Here is a 24,905-nt window from a genome sequence, read left to right as displayed (position 1 = left end):
GGAGCAGAGCAGCTGAAAAACAGAGCTGCAGTCCAGTTAGTTTGCAAGATGTTAATCTAACACTACTGAACTAAAGATGGTTGACAAGGGGCCAGTAACTGGCCCACACTCTAAAACACCTACAGTATATAACCACTGCAGGTGGACAGGGAGGTTCAGATATGCGGCTGGACAGACTGGTGAGGAGGGCTGGCTCTGTAGTGGGCACAGAGCTGGACTCCCTGGTGACAGTAGCAGAGAGAAGGACCCTTGATAAACTGTCATCCATCCTGGACAACGCCCACCACCCTCTGCACAGCACATTCACCCGGCAGAGGAACGTGTTCAGCGGCAGACTGCTGTCCCTGTCCTGCTCCACAGACAGGCTCAAGAACTCTTTTGTGAATGTTATTCCAACAATTCAAACTTTCCAAACATTTCATACACTTCAAACCATTAAACAAAAAACAGTGGTCAATGTTGCAGTGTTGTAAAATTACTTTTGTAATTATTCATAACAGTCTGTATTTTTACATTTGTATTTATAATGTACAGCCTTTATACTTTTTAATGGAGGGAGGGGGGGGGGGGGGGGGGTGTAATGTTAAAAATTGTATAATGTCTTTTAAGCTACTGGATGCCTAAATGTCCCATGGGATGAATAGAGTATCTATCTATCTATATCTACACAAGACAGCAGAGTTTTATTGTAAAATAATCTGATGCCTTTTTGTACTTGTGACCATCTTTCGCAGCAAAGTGTGTCATCTCTGCAGGAACAAAACAATATTCTACCCAGTTAGAAGAAGAAGCAAGTGTGTATACACATAAAGTTGTTGCTAGTGTTTAGCTAATTACCTACAAGCTATGCTATTTTTCCTTTTCTGACAGACTCTCACTGCTATTGTCTGTTATGTAACCTCGAGCCTAAACAAGAATAAAGATGCAACATAGGACAGTGAGCAAAGAATCAGTTTCCTTTAACACTAAGAACCTGACCACAACACATAATTAAAAGTTTAAAGGTTCCTGTATTTAACATCTCACTGGCCACTGACACTTTTATACTCCTCCTAATTTAACACCAGAGTCGGAAATTCCTGCATTGAATAGAAATGAGGAACAGGGAAGGATTTGGAGAGCGAGCGAGAGGATTCAGTTTGAACTCCGCCTCCCATCGCTGCTCCCTCTGGACTGAGTGTCATAAACTTCTCCTGGTTCCTATCAGACACAGAAACAGAACAGAAGTTCACTGAGGAGAGCGAGGACAGAAGGTTTCTCTGTTTTAGGCGTGGAACTGTTACACCCTCTGGTGGAACAAAAAGCATTGATAATCCTGCACCTGCAGGCTCACTGGCAGAAACTTGAAAACTTTAACTGTTGCAACACACATTTGTTAAACATATGGGATGTGTATGTAACACTGTGAAAGAGAACCTTTCTAAATGTGGCCTTCTGTATGTGATCACTATGTTTTACTGTAAACTGAACAACCACAACACAACAATCTAATGATCTCTTTTAATTAATACAACAAATATATCTTCTATAATGACTCACTTTATCCTGATCCATTCCCCAAATGTAACCTGAACTAAAACCTTAACTACCACAATTTCTCATATCTTGAAACAATTCAACAAGTCAGGTACTATTAGGTAGTTGTTACTATCTTTCCCCTGCAGTTCAATATGAAAACACAAAGGATTTCTATAGCAAAACATGTTGCAATGTTCAAACAACCTGACAAATGTTTTAAGACAGACTTGAAAACTTGTGAACTAATCACTTAACAATCAGACTCTTATAGATAAAACTATATCAAACTCAAAACCTTAACTTAATGTTTTGCAAATCTGATAACTACACCAGTTGGATATCAGTTTGCCTCTCGTCTTTCAGCCTGGAGATAGACACGTGGAGGGAGGTGGTCAGCACCATGGAGCCACTGTTGATGCTGGTGGGGTTTCTGTTTGCATCACACTTATGTCTTTGTGCTCAGTGTGATTTGAGTCAATGTTATCAAAGACAACACAAAAACAAGAAGTGGCTCTGCAAGTCTAAAAGCCCGAGAGGCCTTAAGTAATGGCTTTGCCTTAACGTGATTAACGAGAGACATTTGAGTACAACAGACTGTATGAGGGCATCTACCTACATGGCCTTTTGGTACGAGTGAATTACACATCCAAGTTACATTTCTGTGTGTGTCAAAAAGCAGCGTCACATCAGTGTTTACCCTGTACACACTGCATCTAGGTCTAATTATCTACTTTACGTTAAGTCAAAGAAACCCAAGAACTGCTGCTGTTTAGAGTAAACAGATGCCCAACAGGAGGAAATATCAGATGCATGTGGGCAGGGTATGGTCTGCTGTCAGATTACCTGAGCAGGACTCTAATTCACTTCATTACTGGCTGCCAGTGGAGTCATGACAGAGGAAATGGACCAGACACTGTCACTACCTGATGAATATCCTGATCCATATGTGGCGGACGGAGCTGTGCTGAATGGAGCCTCGGAGGAGGAAAACACCAAACATCAGTCAGTAAAATGCAGCCCTAACCTGCTGCAGATGCTAAAGGCAGCAGAGAGCAGGAGGACACCTCAGGGTCGGGACAGAGACGGGGCGGATGCGTCTGAGTTTGGGGCACGAGAGCTGGTGACTGAAGCTCTGAAGACTGACATGGTGAGCAAAGAAGCTGCTACACTTCCTCCCTTTGACTGACTTGTCTGTCAGGCCTGTGCAGATCAAGATATTATATATGAAACCTACATCTGTAAGAGGAAGCGTGAATCTGCATACACTCAGGCTGTTAATGATTTTAGTTGCAATGGGCAGGCCTCTATGAATGTTTGACCAGCACTCACACACAAATATTCATGTCGTCTCTTTGAAAAGATTTAAAGAGGAAGTGTGCTGATCTTACACATCCAAATCTGTTTACAGGTCTTGTGGTGTACTGCTGCGTACAAACAGTTATATAAGCCTATTGTGTCTCCAGAGGGTGAGCTGTGTGAATTCTGATACATTGCCTAAACTGATGTCATTTGAGTTAGCTTCAGTTGGAGTTGAAGACTACATGTTTGAAAATAAAACAAATGTGGAGGTGTGGAGGTAGAAAGAAGTGAGTTTACCAACCTCTGTAGCCCGCTCCTCATCTCTGTTGAGGCTAGCAACTCAACTGTGTCGCCAGGAGACTTTGTGTCCCGTGTGAAACCAAAAGTTAAGTAAATTGACTATTTAACTTACGTACATAACCACATAGTTTTAATTGAAATCAAAACATTGATAAACACAGATTATCTGATTTTTCTACATTTACTATTTCACATATAGCCTGAGAGCAGAGTGCACTTCACTGTAAATACTCACATTCGTCTTTGGCCTCAAGTAACACTTGACTCAGCTTATGTTTCCTTACAACTCTTTCTTCTATTTATCTTAACCTGTTCTTCTATATTTTCCCAGTTTCCCTCTGTAAGCCTCACAAAGACTCCATTTATTTCTTCTCTCTCTTTCCGTCACCTGGGCCTGTCGGGGGTGAAGGTGGGGCATAAAGCGTCACTTTGTGAAGTCTCATCAGCACAAGCTTGCAGCTCTGCAGAGTTACTGCAGTCAGCGTGAGAGCAGCTCTGCCAGCATGAAGAAAGTGTACAGTCTAGTGAACATAACTAAAGCCAAGGACCAGGAGGCAGTGCAGTCCATCTGCATCAAGGTATTACTGCTTGTTTGGGAAGCGCTGTTACTCTCTTTGTTTTTTAGTTTTCTTTTAGAGGGCAGCGAGTCAGGTCTTCATTTTGAATTTGTAATCATTAAGTTGTTTTAATGGGAGCAGTTGAATAAACACAATGAACCTTTATACCTGTTTCTTACAACTGCACATTTTCTTGAGTTTTATTCATTGACAAATATAAAAATACAAAAAGGTAATTAGAAATCCAAACTTGTTCAGTTTACAAATCAATGAACATACAGTTTCACAATGAAACCGTTACAAATTAAGACACACAGCCACCTTAATTGTTAGCTTTATTGGCTTTTAAAGTACTTTAATAGTAGCTGGCTTGAATTCAAACCTATTTTCTGAGCCCTATAAGAGATGGTTTGGTGATCACTAAGTTAACTTTCACACTGCCTCAAGTCACAGCTTAATGTCTTTTCATGTTAAAGATTAAGCAGCTGTTTGACTGCACGCTGTTGTTTTCAAGTGATCATTACATAGAACGAAAATAAATCTTTTAGACTAGACTGTCTTTGAACATAGAAATAGTTTTTTATTTTAACTCCAGGTAAATGGATACTATTTCTTTTATTGATTTGTAGTTATTATTTTCAGACTCAATCAACCAGGTCAGCAAAGTGGACCAATTTAGATTTGACTTGAAACATTTATTAAGCAGGAGCATGTTCTAAATCAGGAGGATTATAAAGAAAACAATGATTTATTTATGTGAAGTATGTTGTCGAAAGAAAACAAGCCACTTGATAAAGTTGGTGTACTGTAAAGTTGTTATAATGGTGATTGATCTAACTAAAGTCAGAGGAAAGCAGAGTGCTGAGAAACTCCCACAGAGATCCTCATTATCATGAGAAATTCAGGTTTAATTGCTCCTAACGAGGATTTGAGAACTCTCTTAATCCTGACAGATAGTGTAGCCTTTCCCCAATTCAACTGTAATGAATGTTATTAGTTATGAGTAATAATAACACATGGAAACACATGGAAACGTTGCATAAAGATAGTACTATCATTTACTTTGGGAGCAGTTGCTTGACATCCAATGGGACTGAACAATATATGTACACACAGTATACATATATATGTATTACAGCTTACTTATATAAACTTCAACGTAATTTTTCTATTATACTGTGTATTCTAATATACAAATGCTCTGTCTAAATGTATACTGCAAAGCAACTACCTGGTTTACTTGTGAACATTACATCACATGATACTACATGTGGTTTTTCATTCACACCTTGTTGATATTGGAACAAGGTCACCTTGATTTTTTCTTGTCATGTTGCGCCAACTTCATGATTTTGAAACCCTGAATCTATTTGTATTTTAAAAAGTTGTTCTTGGATGTTTCAGTGCAATTTCATCTGAATGACTTGACTTACTTTAAACTGATGAAGGACTCTAGATGACCTTTCATAGAGGTCTAACTACAGCAGAGGCGTCAAAGAGAAGAACAGCACCTATACGTTGCTCTACTTAAAGAGGTTCTTCATCCATTTTGTATTAAAGTAAATGTATCCTCGTAAGATATCGTACAAATGTTTTATGTCATTTTTTGTGAGTTGTCCTACGAATGTACTGAAACACGAGCATTGCAGTGCACCTGCACAGGCCCCTGCAGTGCAGAACCTGTTTAACCAACGAAACTTGTTAAGTTTAGGAAAAGATTGTTGTCTGGGTTTAAAATAAGTGTTACAAAAATGATGGAATTGGTATTAGGTAAGTACGTAAATTGCGCAACAAAAATTGCTCTTAATACAACATCACTTACTTTAATTACAAGCAGCCCTTCAAAGTCCTGGCTCATGATTTTGTCGGTTACAAACAAATTGATTATGAAACTTATATACAAATGACTTCACATACGTATACAAACGACCAGTGAAGCAGAACAGCCTGAAATCTGACTTTTAGTCCCTACTATGGGTCAATAAATACTGGATCCTCCTTTCCCCAGAATGCAATTTGATAGCATCTTTTGTTAGACTTATAAATGTTTGTTAGTCTGGTAAATGCAACATCTTTAAAAATTCCCACCCAGTTTGTAACTAAAGCTTTGTGATAAAAATGTCTCCAAGCCCAACGTGAGGTGATTATTTTATGATTATGAATATTCTATCTATTTAGTAAGTTCCTTCAGAGCCACAGAGGACATAATACAACTGTTCACCAACTGGATAGTGCTCCCTGCAAGTAAACTGACCTTAATGTGCAAAATCGATGTAAAATGGAGTGCATGCTTAAATAAAGATTTGATCTAGCAGGGCGTAGGAGTATGATACACATCCATATGAAAATTAATTCTGAGTGCAGAGCTGCCAACTAAATGATCCTGTTGAACCTGTGGCTCTAAAGCTCTAAACACTTTGGAGGTGGGCTCGGTCAGGGGGTGTGTCTGTGTCTTTTTGGAGCTGGTTTGAAGCTCAGGCAGCAGAGTCAGGCGAGCAGCTAGAGAGCGGACATGTCTAAGTGGGACTCGTGTGACAGCAGCCCAGCCTTCAAACAGCCACACCGGATGGTGAGACAGCAGCAGGTGCAGGGATGAGTATGAAAGAAGGATGTTTGTGATATTCACAGGCTGTGAGCAGAGAGGTGGCGCTTTACAAGAAGATGTTGATACTTGTGACCTGCAGTGAAGTAACAACTTATATACTTGGTTGACTCTGTTTATTTTATGTGTTTGTGTGTCTTTTTTTTTTGTCTCCACAGCAAATACAGTTCACTGACCAGAATCAAGAATTCAACAAACGTCCCGCCAACACTGGTCGTCGCTCTCTGTCTCGTTCCATCTCCCAGTCGTCTACAGATAGCTTCAGTTCAGGTACAGCAACATGGAAACACAACACACACACACTCTTAAATCTGATCACATGTCTTTGATACATAAAGTGAGCTGGTTCTGATCCCAGGACACGAGAACTATAGGCCCCGGGGATTATCCTCGGTGCTTTCTCCTTCAACTAAACCTTAATTAAAAGGAAAAGTCTCCTGAAGAATTAAGTCTCTTTAAGTTGGTCCTAATCGGCTCTGTGAGCCTTTCTCAAACGTGTCAATCACTGCCAGAGTTTATATAGACTTCAAAAGGCTCAGAGAAAAGACTTACCTAGCTAGAGTCTGACTACAAACACATAACAATCAAGGCTGGAAAACCAGAGGCGACTCATAGATTTCAAACAAATCATGCATCTATGTATTACCCCGTTATACTTTAACTGTTTGCTTTTGGACATTACATTATATCAGCTGATTGTTTTTAGACACAATAACTTGTTTTTATGTTGCAGTGTGCAGTGACAGCTCTGAGGATGAGTCCTCTCCCAGAGACAAGGCACAGAAGACCTCCAAAGGCCTTTCTGACTTCTGCATCAAAAACATCAAGAAGGCCGAATTTGGACGCAGAGAAATAATAATCGCACAGCAAGGTAAGGACAAAGAGTGGCCCCACCGCTGTTTATGTCCTAACAAGTGATAATGATTGATTCATGTATGCAGCACCCTTCCAAGAAGTAACACACAAGAAGAAAAAGAGAATATTAAGCCATAAATAAATAAATACGTGTCTGTTCTCAAATTAAATGTGACTCTGTCACTGACTGTGATACTTAGAAATGCCAGCGCTGATGGTCCTAAGGAAAAGAGCAGGTGGGGAGAAACCTCTGGCTGGAGCCAAAGTGGTGGGCTGCACACACATCACTGCACAGACAGCGGTCAGTTCAACACACACACACACACACACACACACACACACACACACACACACACACACACACACCCCGTCCGTCTGCCATTGGATCCTGGATTTAGCTTTTAATTCAGTTCCCAGTGTAAACTTAGAACAGTGTGTGTTGGTTGTGGCTGATTATTTTTGCATTATTCTTGTCTCTGCAATAAATATAAAGAAGTTATAAAAAAGACCAGAAGGTTAACATGTTTTGCTTGCGGTCTCTTGCAGGTGTTGATCGAGACTCTGTCTGTGTTGGGGGCTCAATGCCGCTGGGCGGCCTGTAACATCTTCTCCACTCAGAACTCGGTGGCTGCTGCTCTGGCTGAAGGAGGTACTCCTCCAACTTGGTGCAACTGGTTTTATTTGAATGAATTTAATAGTTTAAATCATAAACTAGTATGCTCTTTATCTCAGGCACCTCAGTGTTTGCGTGGAGAGGAGAATCAGAGGACAACTTCTGGTGGTGCATTGACCGATGTGTCAGTGCTGAGACTTGGCAGCCCAACATGGTACTGTGATTTACAAGAAAGGACAGTTCTCGTAATTCATTTTAAGATTTAGTGGCTAAAGTTTGAAGATATAAAACTATAGTTTCCTCCAGTTCCATGAAGTGACATTTCTAAATATTTGTACATAAAACATATTACTATAATATATATTTTGTCTAATTGTTACAAAAATGCAATTACACTTTTTTTGGATCTAAAATGCAGTTATATTATTTTACTTCACAGAGTGTACACAGTCTGCTTCAATAGTGCATGTCAGACAAAAACGGTTGCATTTTCTTTCTCTACAGTTTAATAGTAAGGTTTCTTTCTGAATATAAAATAAATATACTATTTTAAGATATGTGGATTCTAGTAAATAAGTTGATGTTTCAACCCTTTGAGCACAACATACCGATTTTCATCTAACACACTCACACAACAGCCTGTATCTCCAAAAGTCAGCATACTGGATGGATTTGCATGAACAGTTTAGGTGAACTGTGCCATTCATTTCTGTGTATAACTACTATAGTTAGAAAGGTTACATTGATGGAGAGTTTAGCTTGTTTTTCCCCAACAGATTCTGGATGACGGTGGCGACCTGACCCACTGGATCCATAAGAAGTACCCGAGCCTGTTCAAGAACATCAAAGGCATCGTGGAGGAAAGTGTTACAGGCATCTATCGGTGAGTTTCCCACACAACTTGATTAATGTTCCTACAAGTTCACAAAGTCTTCTCCACCTCACACGTGTGTGTCTCCGCATGTGTTTCAGGTTATACCAGCTGTCAAAGGCAGGCAGGCTGTGTGTCCCAGCCATGAACGTTAATGACTCGGTGACCAAGCAGAAATTTGACAACCTTTACTGCTGCAAGGAGTCCATTCTGGACGGGTAATGAATCATGTTGGAAACAGACTAAAGCACTGGTACAGTACAGAGCAGCAATCTGACTGTGTTGAACTCTTCTGTCAGGTTGAAGAGAACAACTGACGTCATGTTTGGAGGAAAACAGGTGGTGGTGTGCGGATATGGGGAGGTTAGTAAAGCTCTCAGTGCTGCTGTGCACATGTGACTTACATTTAAGCAGATCTATCAGCCTCTTTTCTCTCTTCCTACAGGTTGGCAAAGGTTGCTGTGCTGCCCTAAAAGCGTTGGGTGCTGTTGTAAACGTCACAGAAGCGGATCCCATTTGTGCCCTTCAGGCCTGGTATGAATGGAGCAAGCTTTTATGAGCAAAGAAGTGAAGTGTGTTTCACTCTCTCAATAGAAAATTGTAGCAAAACATCATGACGTACTCTTTGTGTGACCCACTTTTCTCTCCTCTCAGCATGGATGGCTTCAGAGTGAATAAACTGAGTGAAGTGGTCAGACAGGTGGACATGGTCATCACCTGCACAGGTAACTGCTGTCCTCTAAGAAGTAATATTAGCTCTTATTATGAATATCAATACAGTGCAAGTTAGATTTATCTCTGTTTCTCTGCAGGCAATAAAAACGTGGTAAAGAGGGAACATCTGGACAGAATGAAAAACGGCTGCATCGTCTGCAACATGGGACACTCCAGCACTGAGATAGATTTGGTATTGACAGTGTGTGTGTTTATAAATATTTGTGTGTGTGTGTGTGTGTGTGTGTGTGTGTGTGTGTGTCCTACATTAAAAACCTTACTCAAATAAATGTTTGTAACCGTCAGAGAAATGTAGCTCAATTATCGATGTAGAAGTACTCCCCTGTCAGTATTTTATTATTAGATTGCTACATTAATGTGTTTTACATTACAGGTCATTTAACAGACGTTCTTATCCAGAGCGACTTACAGTGAACTAACTACAGGGACAGTCCCCCTGGAGCAACTCAGGGTTAAGTGCCTTGCTCAGGGGCTCTGAACTTCTCACCCTATCTCTAAGGGAGACGCCAGCCACCTGTCTGAGAAAACCCATTTCGGTCCCTTGTAACCGCGATCTCGTTCTTTTGGTCATGACCCAGCCTTCATGACCATAGGTGAGGGTAGGAACGAAGATCGACCGGTAGATCAAGAGCTTTGCCTTCTGGCTCAGCTCTCTTTTTGTCACAACGGTGTGGTAAAGCGACTGCAGTACCTCCTGCCAATCTCTCGCTCCATCGTCCCCTCACTCGCGAACAAGACCCCGAAGTAATTGAACTCCTTCACTTGGGATAAGGGCTCATTCCCTACCCGAAGTAGGCACTCCACCGGTTTCCTGCTGAGAGCCACGGCATCAGATTTTGAGGTGCTGATCCTCATCCCAACCACTTCACACTCGGCTGCGAACCGATCCAGTGACTGTTGAAGGTCACAGACCGATGTTGCCATAAGGACCACATCATCTGCAAATAGCAGCGATGAGATCCTCAGGCCACCGAACTGCAACCCCTCTCTTCCACCGACTACACCTCGATATCCTGTCCATGAAAATCACAAACAGGATTGGTGATAAAGTGCAGCCCTGGCGGAGGCCAACATTCACTGGGAACGAGTTTGACTTACTGCCGAGTATCCGGACACAACACTCGCTTTAGGCGTACAGGGATTGGATGGCCCTCAGAAGTGACCCCCTCACCCCATACTCCCGCAGCACCTCCCACAGTATCACCCGGGGGACCCGGTCATACGCCTTCTCCAGATCCACAAAACACATGTAGACCGGATGGGCATACTCCCAGGCCCCCTCCAGGATCCTTGTGAGAGTGAAGAGTTGGTCCGTTGTTTCACAACCAGGACGGAATCCGCATTGTTCCTCTTCAATTAGAGGTTCGACTATTGGCCGAACCCTCCTTTGCAGTGCCTTGGTGTAGACTTTACCAGGGAGGCTGAGAAGTGTGATACCCCTGTAGTTGGCACACACTCTCTGGTCCCCCTTTTTGAACAGGGGAACCACCACCCCAGTCTGCCACCCCCTAGGCACTGTCCCAGACTTCCATGCAATGTTGACAAGGCGTGTCAACCAAGACAGCCCCTCAACACCCAAAGCCTTCAGCATTTCTGGACGGATCTCATCAACCCCTGCGGCTTTGCCACTGTGGAGTTGTTTGACTACCTCAGTGACTTCCGTCAGGGAAATTGAAAAGTTCCCCGTTTCCCCCTCCTGAGGTGCCGGACGGTTTTCCAGAAGTACCTTGGTGCCGACCGAAAATCCTTCTCCATAACTTCTCCGAACTTCTCCCACACCCGCTGCTTTGCCTTTGCCTCTGCCACGCCGTTCGAGTCCGTCGGTACCCTGCAACTGTTTCCGGAGTCCTGCCGGATAACATAACCCGGAAGGACTCCTTCTTCAGTCAGACGGCTTCCCCCTGAGGCACCTAAGTTGAGTTGAAGCACCTGAGTTGAAGATCTCCCGGACAGGGGCTTCCTCCAGACGTTCCCAGCTCACCCGCACTACCCGTTTGGGCTTACCAGGTCTGTCCAGAGTCTTCCCCCACCCCTTGATCCAACCCACCACCAGATGGTGATCAGTTCACAGCTCCGCACCTCTCTTCACCCGAATGTCCAAAACATGCGGCCTCAGATCAGATGATACGATGACAAAATCGATCATTGACCTTTGGCCTAGGGTGCTCTGGTACCATGTACACTTATGAGCATATGTTCGAACATGGTGTTTGTTATGGCCATTCCATGACTAGCTCAGAAGTCCAACAACAAACAACCATTCAGGTTCAGATCAGGGAGGCCGTTCCTCCCAATCTCCAGGTGTCGCCATTGTTTCCCACGTGTGTGTTGACGTCTCCCAGCAAGACTACGGAGTCCCCTACTGGAGCCCCCTGCAGGGCTCCATTCAGGGTCTCCAAGAAGGCCGAATACTCCGAACTGCTGTTTGGCACAAACAACAGTCCGAGTTTTCCCCCCCATAACCCGAAGGCGTAGGGAGGCGACCCTCTCGTCCACCAGGGTGAACTCCAACGTAGCGGCGAGTATCCCCACACCTGCCCGATGCCTCACACCTTGGGCAACTCCGGAGAAGAATAGAGTCCAACCCTTATCCAGGAGTACGGTTCCAGAGCCAAGACTGTGCGTAGAGGTAAGGCCCACCAGATCCAACTGGTAGCGCTCCACCTCCCGCACTAGTTCTGGCTCCTTCCCCCACAGAGAGGTGAAGTTCCACGTTCCCAGAGCCAGCCTCCGCTGCCCGGGTCTGGTCCGTCGAGGTCCCTGACCAACACTGCCACCCGTGTACCTGACCCCAGCAATTTTTCCCATGAGTGGTGGGCCCACAGGATGGATGGATGGGAGGCACCATATTCTTAGTCCGGCCCCTCGCCTGAGACCAATTTGCCTTGGGAGACCCTACCAGGAGCACTAGGCTCCAGACAACACAGCTCTCAGGTTCATAGGGACACACAAACCTCTCCACCACGGTAAGGTGATGGTTCCCAGAGAGGATCTGGAACAGTATTTTACTTTATGATCAAAAAAACACATTTTTACACTTTGAAAAGTTAGAAAACAGAAAAACAGCCTTGTTTTCACCTTTGTGGCGATGCATTCTCCAGCTGATCTAAGATGGGTTTTAAATAGCTTTTTTAGCTTAAGAAGTAGGAGGATTTTCTCAACACATAAAGGAACAACTCAGTTTATCCCAAACATTCAAAATCAACACATCTGGAGAGGAAGGGTACACAAACATTGCAATCTGAAAAGTAACTGAAGTTGTCAGACAAATGTATTGGAGTTAAAAGTACAATACGTACTTCTTGTGTAGTGGATTAGAAGTATAAATCTGCATTAAATGAAAATACCTAAGTCAAGTAGCCTGCAAATACCTTAGATTTGTACTCAAAGTACTTTGTACTTTGTGACTCTTTCTCAGGTGAGTCTGCGGACTGCAGAGCTGAGGTGGGAGCGTGTGAGGCCTCAGGTGGATCATGTTATCTGGCCTGACGGCAAGCGAATCGTCCTGCTGGCTGAGGTGATGATACTGTTATTATTATTGTACACCAGCACTGAGGGATATTGTACAGAAACATATTTATTGTAAAGCTTTGCCCCACAGTGTGCTCTGACCTGCGGCCACACTGAAGGGGCTCTTGCTGCACTAATGACTGGCTTCCTGCACATTATCCTGTTTATTACACAGCAACTTACAAAATACATTAATCACTTGACAAGTAATATTGATTTAAACTTATTTCAAGTGACATCAGCTATGGTAATATATTGCTTTTTAAACTAGCTCTTCTTTACTTAGCTCACATGGCTTCACCTATGGCTAACGTTAGCCAGCATTAACCCTATTCAAGCTAATTCTTTAGAATAAAATAACTTTTTATAAGAACTGAGAAAAGGCATGCTCATGAAACCTTTCCTACATTACTTTACTTAACATGCTGAAGACTATACTAGTTTATTGGATTTAGGCTAACCTTCAATGAGCTTGAAATGTTCTGTTATCAATGTTTAACTAAAGGCCCTGTCACACATATCCGCATGACAGAATGTATGCCGGCGCATACGAAATATCGGTAATAGGTTGATATAAATGAAGGGTAAATTGTGATCGTTTGAAGGACGCAGACGTTACGCCGAACACGCCAGACATACACAGTTCCGTATGGCAGAAACATGCCGGCGTATATGAAAATGAACTAAAAATGTGTCAGAGTCCAAATATGTCCAACTTTTCCACAGCGGTGTTATAGATGTAACGAATACATAATGAATTATTATACGTAAGTCAAACATTGATAGCTTATCACTTACCTATTTAAAACGTATCAGAGCGTCTGGCCAATGGAGCTGGAAAAATGCCATCTGGTTCACGTCATGCTGATGCTGGAGAACGGCTAAAATGCTGAACGCTAGCTGTACTGTAGAAACACGTTTAATAAGTTACTCCGTCGTCAGGCATAATCTTAACATAGGGTAGGAATAGGTTATCCACTCCTTATCAATACATTGGCTGTAAGATTCACCGTCAGCCGACGTAGCCTATATCTAAAGTTCCTCACACGTAGTCACGTAGGAAAATATTCACTACGTATTCCGTATTCACGTATGTCTAACGTCACGTAACGTCTGCATATCTTATGAAGCACACGTTGGGTACGTCCGGTAATTTTGAACATGCTCAAAACATCAGTGCTCAACAACGCACCCCAGCGTAACACAGTGAGCTCTTAACGAATACTACTTATACCTTATATCAACGTACACCAGCGTGTTGCCGATATTTTGTATACGCCATATTTTTGTATATCTTATGCATTTGTTGGGCATTCGTCTGATACATTTTGTATTAGGAAGTGATGCGCTATCAATAGGTTAGACATGCGTATCTGTATATGTTCACTTTTCCGATCCGATCCGATGAAAAGTTGGACGTATTTGGACTCTGACAAATTTTCCGCATACGTTTCTGTCATATGGATATGTGTGACAGGGCCTTTACTGACACATTAAAGCATAATCACATTCCTGCATACATGCTATGTTGAAATGCTCTTGCTGAGGAAACAGAGAAGGTTAAAGTGCAAGAGAAATGTTTAAATAAAATAAATGTTAAACCAACCTGGGCTGGCCGGAGTTGGGTTTCCTCGGAGTGCCACAGCTCTGTAGCTCTCTGCTACAAACTGAAATTAGCATGTACTGGTTAGATTGCACGGGTTGAACTGGCACAGGTTAAAGTGCAATTCAAACCCAGACAACCAAAACGTTTTTATTCTCTTGGTTAAATAGTAGACCATGTATTGCATGTGTTAGGCTTTCTGTTCACTTCTCATGGCAGAAGTTTTATGAGGATGAATTAAAGCCAACACAACACCTATTCATAACAGGGTTTACTTGTACTATTAGAAGTCACACATACTGGTCTCTTTGTTGCAGCAGCAGTGTGTTCACACAGTTTATTGTGTCATTGTGGTTTCATAATACTGCACAGACAAATTAATTGCTTAAGGAACATATTTACTTGATGCTGTTAAAGTGTGTAGCTCTGTGTTGGATCAGGGGTGCAGCAGGACAGTCAGAGGACTATTCTACATTATTCTAGTCAATTCAGTTACATTTTCTCTCAGGGCCGTTTGCTGAATCTGAGCTGCTCCACAGTACCCTCATTTGTCCTCTCCATCACCGCTACGACTCAGGTATGATATGTATTACATTATTTACATCAGATATTTATTCTGCTAAAATGTTGGAAGCCCCAATGTGTTATTATTTCCTAAAGATTTAACAGAGGAAGTATCTGTATCTCTGTCATGTTGAGGCTGGTGGTTGTCACCTGTAGTTGTGTTAAAGGAATACTTCACCCACAAAATGATTATGTGTACATCAATTTAGTCACCACGTGTTACCTTGACTTCTTGAAGAAAGCTTTTTTTTTCTCACATGTCCCCACTATGAACGAAAAAACGGAGAAAAGTGTTGATGAATAGAAATGATTGAGGGCCGCATGTAATCACGGCATAACTACAGTACATCAAAATATTTGTTTACAAATACTCTCACAACTCATGCAGTATAATTTATACTGCACTACTTCCCAAAAAAATGCAATTATGCTAAAACTATTCACTATTTACTATTTGTAAATATTTGTAGTATTTCTGAAGGTTTTTAAATAGTAAGGATTTAGCAAAAATTGTTATATAGCTATAGTCTTGCTGCTGTAAAATGCATACCCCATTTACTTCAATTCATTAAGAACTTTCTTCAAGGATTCAAGGTAATACCGGTTAGGTAATTGATATACAAATGGTCCTTTTGTGGGTGAAATATTCCTTTAACTTTTACCGTTGTATGTCAGGCTCTGGCTCTCATAGAGCTTTACAGCGCTCCAGAAGGACGATACAAACAGGACGTCTACCTGCTGCCAAAGAAGATGGGCAAGTCCTCAGTTTAAACATCCTCAAACAGACTATTACTTTTTAATTTAATTACATTTAATTCAGACATAATAAACTCTCTATTCTTATAATTTCAGATGAATATGTGGCCAGTCTTCACCTGCTGACGTTTGACGCTCACCTCACAGAGCTGACTGATGAACAGGGCAAGTACCTCGGCATCAGCAAACACGGACCCTTCAAACCCAACTACTACAGGTCAGGACCAGTGTGCACTTCTTAAACTAAATCAACACACACATGTGATTGTTTGTATTTAACAGAAATCTTATTTTCTTTTCACAGGTATTAACCCTCTGGACATACAGCTGTGGTGGATTTGATGCTGGAAGAAACCCTCACAGTCCTGCAGACAGAGCTCTGACGCCCTCTACAGTCTCAAACTGACCCAGACTCAACGCAGTGGACTTCAAACTTTTACAGATTTTTCTGTGTATGTGCTGTTGTATTTGTTTTATTTCTAAAAAACATTTTGGTTATAAATGTTCCTATTATCCAGAATGTAATCACAGTCAATTGAAATTAAAAGAGTTGAAATTAATAGGAGATGTTTTATTCTTTTGCTTGAAATAATAACAACACCCTTTATTAATACGAGCAGCAATCAGTAATAAATATTTAACCGGCCACAAATAGTCTATAAACTGACATCTAAAGTGACCAGCAGTATTTGTAAGTACTGAATATCTGTAGATTATCAATGAGGGAGAAACGTATTTGTACGTATTTAATTATTTCATGTCTTGCGTTCTATAACTCTGATTTATACATTACCACATTTAGCTGAACCTCCTATTCACCCTTAAATGAAGCCTCTGACAGTCAGTCTATTGAACTGCTGTACTTGATAAACAACTCATTGTTAGTTGACTGATTCCCTGTTGAGGGTTGATGTATTGTGGACCATCAACACAAAGGAATGTCAAAAGTTTAAAATACTTAATGCACTAAGATAATTGTATTTAAGCATACATAAGATATTAAAATAAAAAAAGAGCAGGTTCACTCATACTCAATTGGAACTCATCTTAAATTTGAACTTCTCAACTGTAGACTAGAACAACACGAACAGAAATTCATGTAAATTAACATGTTATATGTATTTGTTAACAATATGATTATATGTAATAAATAAATGTTAAATGTCAAATCTAAGTGTATTCATTCTTTAAATTTAGATTTAATATTTATTGTTTACATATGAACATATTGTTAACAATTACATATACAAGAATATGTTGTTTTACATGAATTTCTGTCTCAAATATGAGGAAGATGAGCTAAATGATAAACAAACATCAGCTATAAAAGAATTGAACCAAATTTTTACATTAGAGGCCTCATAAAAACCGACAAGCTGGACCTGCTGGTTGGAACCAGTTTGACAAAGACTTAAGAGTCTCGTGTTTCCCCACTAGGGAGCGTAAGATATTTTAGTCTTTGACTGATCTTGCTATGAGCACAATTTCTTATATTTCTGGCATTTCAAGGACTCACTGTTTATTCCACAGCAGTATATTTTGAATGAACCTGCTTCTCAGACAGACAGACCTCATCTAAGTTTACACTGGGAACTGAATTAAAAGCTAAATCCAGGATCCAATGGCAGATGGACGGGGTGTGTGTGTGTGTGTGTGTGTGTGTGTGTGTGTGTGTGTGTGTGTGTGTGTGTGTGTGTGTGTGTGTGTGTGTGTGTGTCTGTCCTGGAGATAATCTTCAGGGTGATGAGGTCAACTCGCCTCAACAGAGTCAGCCTTTTTCACAGAGCACATGCTGACATGTCACAGCAGCTGAAACAAAGGTGTAAATAATAAAATTAATCAATTTTAGAGTACACTGGCTCACGGTCACGTCTTACTGGGTCATTTGAATAGATGACATTTTTGTCTCCGTCACTTTTTAAGTTGGTATAGGTGGATTGTCTTACTAAAGTCTATATTTGTTCTTACTGTCCAGTCACTAAAGAAATATCTACAAACAACTTTGTTTGTGTATAAAAAAATAAGTGAAGTGATGAAGTGATTGTATCACATTAAAAGAATTTCAACGTATTTCAAACATGGACAGCCATTTTACCCTACACTGACAAAGAATCATTGTATTGTTGTATTGAATAATAAAGATAAATAAGGTGTTCTAGTGCTTAGAAACAAGGAATAGTCAACATATATATTCAGGAACAGTACTAGTTTACTTATAATTAAAGCATTTTAAGATTGAAGATAGATAGATAGATAGATAGATAGATAGATAGATAGATAGATAGATAGATAGATAGATAGATAGATAGATAGATAGATAGATAGATAGATAGATAGATAGATAGATAGATAGATAGATAGATACTTTATTAATCCCGAGGGAAATTTAGTTTAAAAGACATGACATACAACATTACCCATCTGCCCCCCCTCCCACCATTACAAATGTAAGTACAAATAAGAATTTAAATTAAATTAAAAGTAAAATTAAGTGATGTTAGTGGTATGTGTATTCAAATTGTTAACTTTACACACTTGCACTGCTACCTGTTTCTGAATGAATAAACATAATATTACACATCCTGCTCCCAAGACTTTACGTTGGACTATATTAAAATTCAAGGTGAAATTCAGGAGACACCCAATATTCATAGGGCAAACTGTCCAACCCTTCGCACCAAACGTTGTCACTTTTTCAATTGTATCTGTATGACCAACTTGCTTTATAAAGGAAGTAATAAGTACGCTGCAAGGGTGATAGATTAATGTTCTTATGTAATATCATTGTACAATTTTCTTTATCATAACACACCCATTGCAGTACTTTGTAGTGGGTTACATATGCTGTATTTAATCAACCAGTCTCAAGGTTTAAATGCTCAGTTTATCATCATATAAATATACTAAAATCAAAAGGGAAAATATCTGGGCTCATGGAGACACTTGTAATTTCTCAACCCTAGAAAAGGAGGGGCAAACAGTCCAAGTCCAAAGGGTCGTCTGCGTCACAGTTTGCTTGCTTCATCACAGTCCACTGTTAACTGTACACGTCACTCAATGACAGTCCACTCTGAGCCGCCATGGACTAGACTGGCAACAATTCAGCAGATCTATGCTGTTACACATGTCCCTCACTGTGCTGACACCCATTGTATTATCTAAAAGTGTATATATTTAGAGGGTTTTTGTCATGATGCAAAAAAATCCACACTGGCCTCATGTATTGTGCCTTTCTGATGCAACAATTGTGGTGGGGAAAGGATATACACATTTGGATAAATTGGATGTATTTATCCAACATTGGATTGTTAAAGTCATTAGTTTACATTTATATGGTATTTTTCACAAAATTAATCCCACAGTCTTCAATAGGCTGCATGCAGTGTGTCTACAGTTACCACATTTTAAATATGATCCATGAAGTCTGCATACTTAAAATAAAAGATCCCATTAACATTTCTAACTCTTTATTTGGTTTAAATTAGCTTTGGGGCAACGTTTTATTTACATATGTTCTGATACTTATAGTAGCATCAGTTGCTGAATTAGCTGTCTGAATTCATTTTACTTCCTGCTAGACGCTACGTAATTAATTTTGTTCCAAATAAATCCAGCTGGTCATATGACTATCATTATCTGTGTTCCTCGATTGTTGCATCCTGTCTGTCTCTGATCATATAGTACTATAAATACCCTCCTGTCCCTGGATTACTGTAATCCAGAGTCTCCCTGTATTAGTGTGCGTGTGTGTGTGAGTGTGTGTGTGTGTGTGTGTGTGTGTGTGTGTGTGTGTGTGTGTGTGTGTGTGTGTGTGTGTATGTGTGTGTGTATGTGTGTGTGTATGTGTGTGTGTGTGTGTGTGTGTGTGTGTGTGTGTGTGTGTGTGTGTGTGTGTGTGTGTGTGAGTGTGTGTGTGTCTGTCCTGGAGATAATCTTCAGGGTGATGAGGTCAACTCGCCTCAACAGAGTCGGCCTTTTTCACAGAGCACATGCTGACATGTCACAGCAGCTGAAACAAAGGTGTAAATAATAAAATTAATCAATTTTAGAGTACACTGGCTCACGGTCACGTCTTACTGGGTCATTTGAATAGATGACATTTTTGTCTCCGTCACTTTTTATAGTTGGTATAGGTGGATTGTCTTACTAAAGTCTCTGAATATTTGTTCTTACTGTCCAGTCACTAAAGAAATATCTACAAACAACTTTGTTTGTGAATAAAAAAATAAGTGAAGTGATGAAGTGATTGTATCACATTAAAAGAATTCTCAACGTATTTCAAACATGGACAGCCATTTTACCCTACACTGACAAAGAATCATTGTATTGTTGTATTGAATAATAAAGATAAATAAGGTGTTCTAGTGCTTAGAAACAAGGAATAGTCAACATATATATTCAGGAACAGTACTAGTTTACTTATAATTAAAGCATTTTAAGATTGAAGATAAAACCAAACTTTTATTTCCAGGCTTTTTGAGGCCCCTCCCCATGTTGGGACACTGGGTACTTAGTTACAACTTCACATTATGTCAATGATATAAACATCTATCCACAGTGTGTGTGTGTGTGTACGTGTGTGTGTGTGTGTGTGTGTGTGTGTGTGTGTGTGTGTGTGTGTGTGTGTGTGTGTGTGTGTGTGTGTGTGTGTGTGTGTGGCCTGGCTGAAGATCCTTATTGAACTGTACACTGTTTTTCTTTGGGACAGCAGTCTCTCGTCCTCTATCTGATAACTAAAACATTTTATTCTACTAATATACCTCAACCCTCCTCTCCCCTGTCTCTTGTCTTAATGCAGAGACAATAAATGTATCCGTGTCTTTCATCACCTTTCTGAAGCATTGTACATATTCTCTGTAGCTTCTACATGCTGAAGAAACTGACACTCACCACGATGTTGAGATTTGTGTGAAATATCTTTAATGTGACAGGCAAGCAACAGACACAAGAACATTTGAGACACAAGCAATTAAACCGCCATTAGTGTAAGAGATTAATGAGGAGATCCATCAACTTCCACACCCAATCTAATCTAATGACACCCTCTCATTGCCCTGTGTGTGTGTGTGTGTGTGTGTGTGTGTGTGTGTGTGTGTGTGTGTGTGTGTGTGTGTGTGTGTGTGTGTGTGTGTGTGTATGTATCCTGGAGCAGAGCAGCTGATAATCCATTGGTTGAAGCATCTGAGAATGACAGATGGCCTGTGCAGCCTGTACACTGTTGAACCTGTGTGCTCAGTTTAAAGGCAGTTTTAGCAACCAGGAAGTTGAATATCAGGATTTGGTGTGTGCGTGTGTGTATGTGTGTGTGTGTGTGTGTGTGTGTGTGTGTGTGTGTGTACATGAGTGCATGTGTGTGTCCTTGCCTCCTCCCTGTTAGGGATTCTCCCTAAAGAGCTTTGATGCCTTCCCTGCATCACTACATGGTGCTAATCACTCGTACCAGCTGTCAGTGTGTCGGCCTCCCTCCTTCCTCTCTGTGCGTCCGCTGGCACCACTTAACCTCACATCCTCTGTAGTCAGCCTATAATGGACTCTCATAGCCGACAGTCAGCCGCTGATAGCTCTGACTGTTCCACCAAACAAACTGCATTACCAGTGATGTGTTTTTTTTGTCTTTTTCCTCCATTATCCCTCCTCTCTGTTTTCCCTCTGGGCTCAACTTCTCTCTTTATTTCATACTTTAAAACATATTAATCCCCTTGAAGTTCCCCAAATTTTGGTACATACAGTATATTCTGCTTAAGTGATCATACTTATAATAGCTATAAATATTTAAATCCAAGATACAACCTTAAAGGTGCATCATCAGAACAATGTTATGTACATTTTACTGTAATTCTGCCAGCTTTGAAAACCTTGGCCTCTTTACTAAAATGTCAAATAAAGTTCCAGGGCCGCAGCCGCACCTTTCCCATAATGCCAGGAATTTAATTATACTCAAAAATACAAAATCCCTTTGAATTTGAACATTTGAATATGTTTTAGGACTAAAACAGTCAGAATTTAAGAAACGCGACTCTATAAACGATCAGAATCAGGGTTAGAAAACTCAACGTGTGCAGTTTGTGTGTAAGTGTAGAATGTACACTCCTCCTCAGGTACTTAAAACCCCCTGAAATTCCCAGAAATAAAACACTGAGGGCATAACCTCAGTGTAATCAATAGTAGCTACGTCCCTGTAGAGTACAATATGACAGCTGTAACACAAACATCAGTTTATCCTGATGCATTTTCCAAAGTGTCTGTGGGGTTTAATGGTTTGACGCAGCACTAACATCACTTATGAAGAACCTCATCTCAGACCTTTTGTGGATGAGCAGGATCAGGCTGCTGCTAACACCAACACTGAGGATTTACTACTACAGGCCTTCAGCTGCTGGTGTCACAGTCAAACGCATGAACACTATTGATTTATTGCCCGGGGCAGATAATAGTCAAGCCGGTGCTTAATGGCCTGTGTATGGATTTATGGGTTATGGTCAAAAGAATCCTTTAGTTCATACCTTCAGCGTCTGAGGTCGCAGATTACACTTTGATGTCATGATTAGCTAAGTGTGGCCACGACGACCGCAAGGGGACATCATGCAACATCTGAGGGAGAGGAGGGGCAGGACAAAGAGGATTTATAATCTCTGAGGAGGTTTTCCAAACCAGCAGATTGACTGGATTTGTGTTGAATTTCTTTACTGGTCTGTGGTTGCTATGGTCTATGGTGTTCTGAGACTGTAAGAACACTCAGGGGGGATAGTCAATTTGAACCCCTTACTGCTCCGCGTGCAGACAGTCACACATCCAACAACCTGCCATCCATGACAGCGCTAACACACACTCCTAAACATACAATAATCCTCCTCCTGATGAGTCCTGGGATAATGGACGGCAGGTTAAAGCTCTCAGTCAGTTGTTGGCAAGTCTAGAACCACCGGATCCTTCCAGCCCACCAGAGTGAGTTCTACCATTGCCAAACACTGTGGGAGAGTGCACCCGTCGCCACCATCAGATCTGAGCGACAAGAAGGGTTCAGGTTACACAGGGCAGCGTCTCAGAGATGGAGCACGAGCCTCCATGGTAACCTGTGATATCTGAGAGGGACGGCGCAATCGATCTGATCCATAGATCATCCATCCCTCTCTCTATGTTTCTCTTTAACAAAAGATGCCAGAACATTTATGAACAGCTGAGTGTCTGTCTTGTCCTATATTGGCACCACACATGATTGCTCAAACAAAGAGAGACAAAGCAAAAATGTGCTAGTGCCAAAATGGGCAAAGAAGATGAGAAATGTTCCTTGGTTAGGAGCAGACCTGTGCTGGTTTCACGGACGCAGGCAGTGTGGTTTTGTCTCTACTCTGTTTATGGCCCTATGGTAATTCACTGATAGTGTGCTGTGACAGTGAATTCTACCAGTGCCATACACAGAACAGGAGGAGATATAAGTGCAGTCCCACATTACATATTGTCGTCCTAAAACCTTCAAATATATTCATCCAAATGTCTGCTGCTTCCTGCTCAGGTTGTTTTTATGCCTGCCTGTAAAACCTGATGCTGACCTCTTTAAAGTTTAGAGAGTTTTGTCTTTGCAGTCCCGTGCAGAGTGGAAATAAGCAGACAGTATCAGAATCCACAACGTCCTTCCCTCATCTCTGTTTCATCCACCACACAGGAGAATGGGGAGTAAATTCAGCCTATGCCCCATCTGCTATTGGGAGAGACAGGCCTGTAGTTGTGCTTAGTCACCAAGTTTAGAAAATCCTCACATAAATTAGCGTAAATCATATCCTTCTAAAAGGTATCATAGGATTGTTGTTAGCTTTTGGGACATTTATGGCCTCCATGAGATCCTTCCTGATGCTGGTGGAGGAGCAGGTCTGCTGCTCAGATTGATTCTGGCTGTAGGGAATGATAGACTAAGTGATTTTTGAGATGCTCCAAATGGGTCCCAAAGCAGGGCTCATCTTCCCGTTTCCGGGAGAGATCAATAGAGTAAAAAGCTTGAGGCAGAGGGAGAGAGGGAGAGAGGGAGAGAGGGAGGGAGAGAAAGAGTGAGAGAGAGAGAGAGTGAGAGAGAGAGAGAGAGAGAGAGAGAGAGAGAGAGAGAGAGAGAGAGAGAGAGAGAGAGAGAGCGCATAAATCATCTCATTGTTGCTTTTGAAAGTCACCAAAAATATGACTCACCTCCTCCAATACAGTCATTTCCCATTATAATCAATGCCGCAGTGGAAGACGGTAATCTTGTGTAATCAACTTGTTTGCATCTTTACATTATGAAATGTGGAGAAGCTCTTTTAAAGGAAACAAAAGCAATAATTGTGATTTTCAAAGAGCAACTATTATTTTGTTTGTTTGCCTTGTGATGATCATATAACCAGGCCATAAATACCTACTACTTAACATACACATTCTTATTATAATGACATACAAGTGGCAGCCTTATTATTCTCATTGTTTAAGGGATTGCAAGAATTTACCAAAAGGTTAAGCAGGATCTTGCCACGCATATTGCGCAGGCCTGTGTTTCTTTTTTTAGAAACCCAGTGTTTGTCTGATTCTTACCTTATAAAGATGATCCATCATTCTCACTGCACACAACAGCATTTTAGTTATAAAAAGACAAGAAGAAACATCTTTGTTGAGCCTCCTAAAGCACCCAGCAGTAGAACATCTTCACAAAAAGGCAGCTTTTTTTATCGTATCAAAGATGAGAAGATAGCCTGGTGGTCTTCAGCAGGATGAACTGGCTGGTGGAGGACAAGCTGACTTTTTTTCTTTGTATTCCTTCAGTCCGCTGGTCCACATTGTCAGTAAACTCTTCATGGCTCCATCTTTCCGTCCTTCTCTGCTTCTTTGGGCTGTATGGCAGGGGATTTTAGTAGACGGCTAATTAGTTGCTAAGCATCTTAACCCACTGGCGGTAAAGTAATCCACGCAGCCCTCCTCCCGCTCCTTCTGTACACAGGCCTACAGCGAATTTCCTGTGCGCCTTTTACGCACAGGACACGCACTGCAGTGGCACTGAAAAACCGGTTGATGGTAATTTAATGTTACCCAAATTAGTTCAGGATACTTCAAACAAAATGACGATCATCGTCAAACAAAAATAAATCACCAAAGTTAACACTAAA

The 24,905-nt window shown here is 41.1% G+C and overlaps 1 protein-coding gene across 1 annotated transcript; it reads left to right on the top strand.

The window, feature by feature from the left end:
* Positions 1–2,407: 2,407 nt before the first annotated feature.
* Positions 2,408–16,094, top strand: LOC115009379 (S-adenosylhomocysteine hydrolase-like protein 1). Its single transcript, XM_029433335.1, has 17 exons — positions 2,408–2,665; positions 6,435–6,546; positions 7,010–7,147; positions 7,332–7,432; positions 7,678–7,780; positions 7,864–7,958; positions 8,521–8,627; positions 8,717–8,833; positions 8,915–8,978; positions 9,061–9,149; positions 9,270–9,340; positions 9,428–9,522; positions 12,769–12,867; positions 14,972–15,040; positions 15,703–15,781; positions 15,880–16,000; positions 16,088–16,094. Exons 1-17 carry the CDS (start codon positions 2,408–2,410, stop codon positions 16,092–16,094), a joined length of 1,725 nt encoding a protein of 574 aa, XP_029289195.1.
* The last annotated feature ends 8,811 nt before the right edge of the window (positions 16,095–24,905 follow it).

This window comes from Cottoperca gobio, chromosome 6 (genome assembly GCF_900634415.1).
Source record: "Cottoperca gobio chromosome 6, fCotGob3.1, whole genome shotgun sequence".
Classification (NCBI taxonomy): domain Eukaryota; kingdom Metazoa; phylum Chordata; class Actinopteri; order Perciformes; family Bovichtidae; genus Cottoperca; species Cottoperca gobio.
Note: the sequence above shows the minus strand (reverse complement) of the source record. Positions and strands in the feature narration are given on the sequence as shown.

Bases quoted from the DNA above. Each gene is read 5' to 3' on its own strand.
- LOC115009379 (XM_029433335.1), top strand. From the start codon at position 2,408: ATGACAGAGGAAATGGACCAGACACTGTCACTACCTGATGAATATCCT. The intron at 2,666-6,434 runs GTGAGCAAAGAA...TTGTCTCCACAG, and splicing joins AAGCTCTGAAGACTGACATG to CAAATACAGTTCACTGACCA. The intron at 8,834-8,914 runs GTAATGAATCAT...CTCTTCTGTCAG, and splicing joins AAGGAGTCCATTCTGGACGG to GTTGAAGAGAACAACTGACG.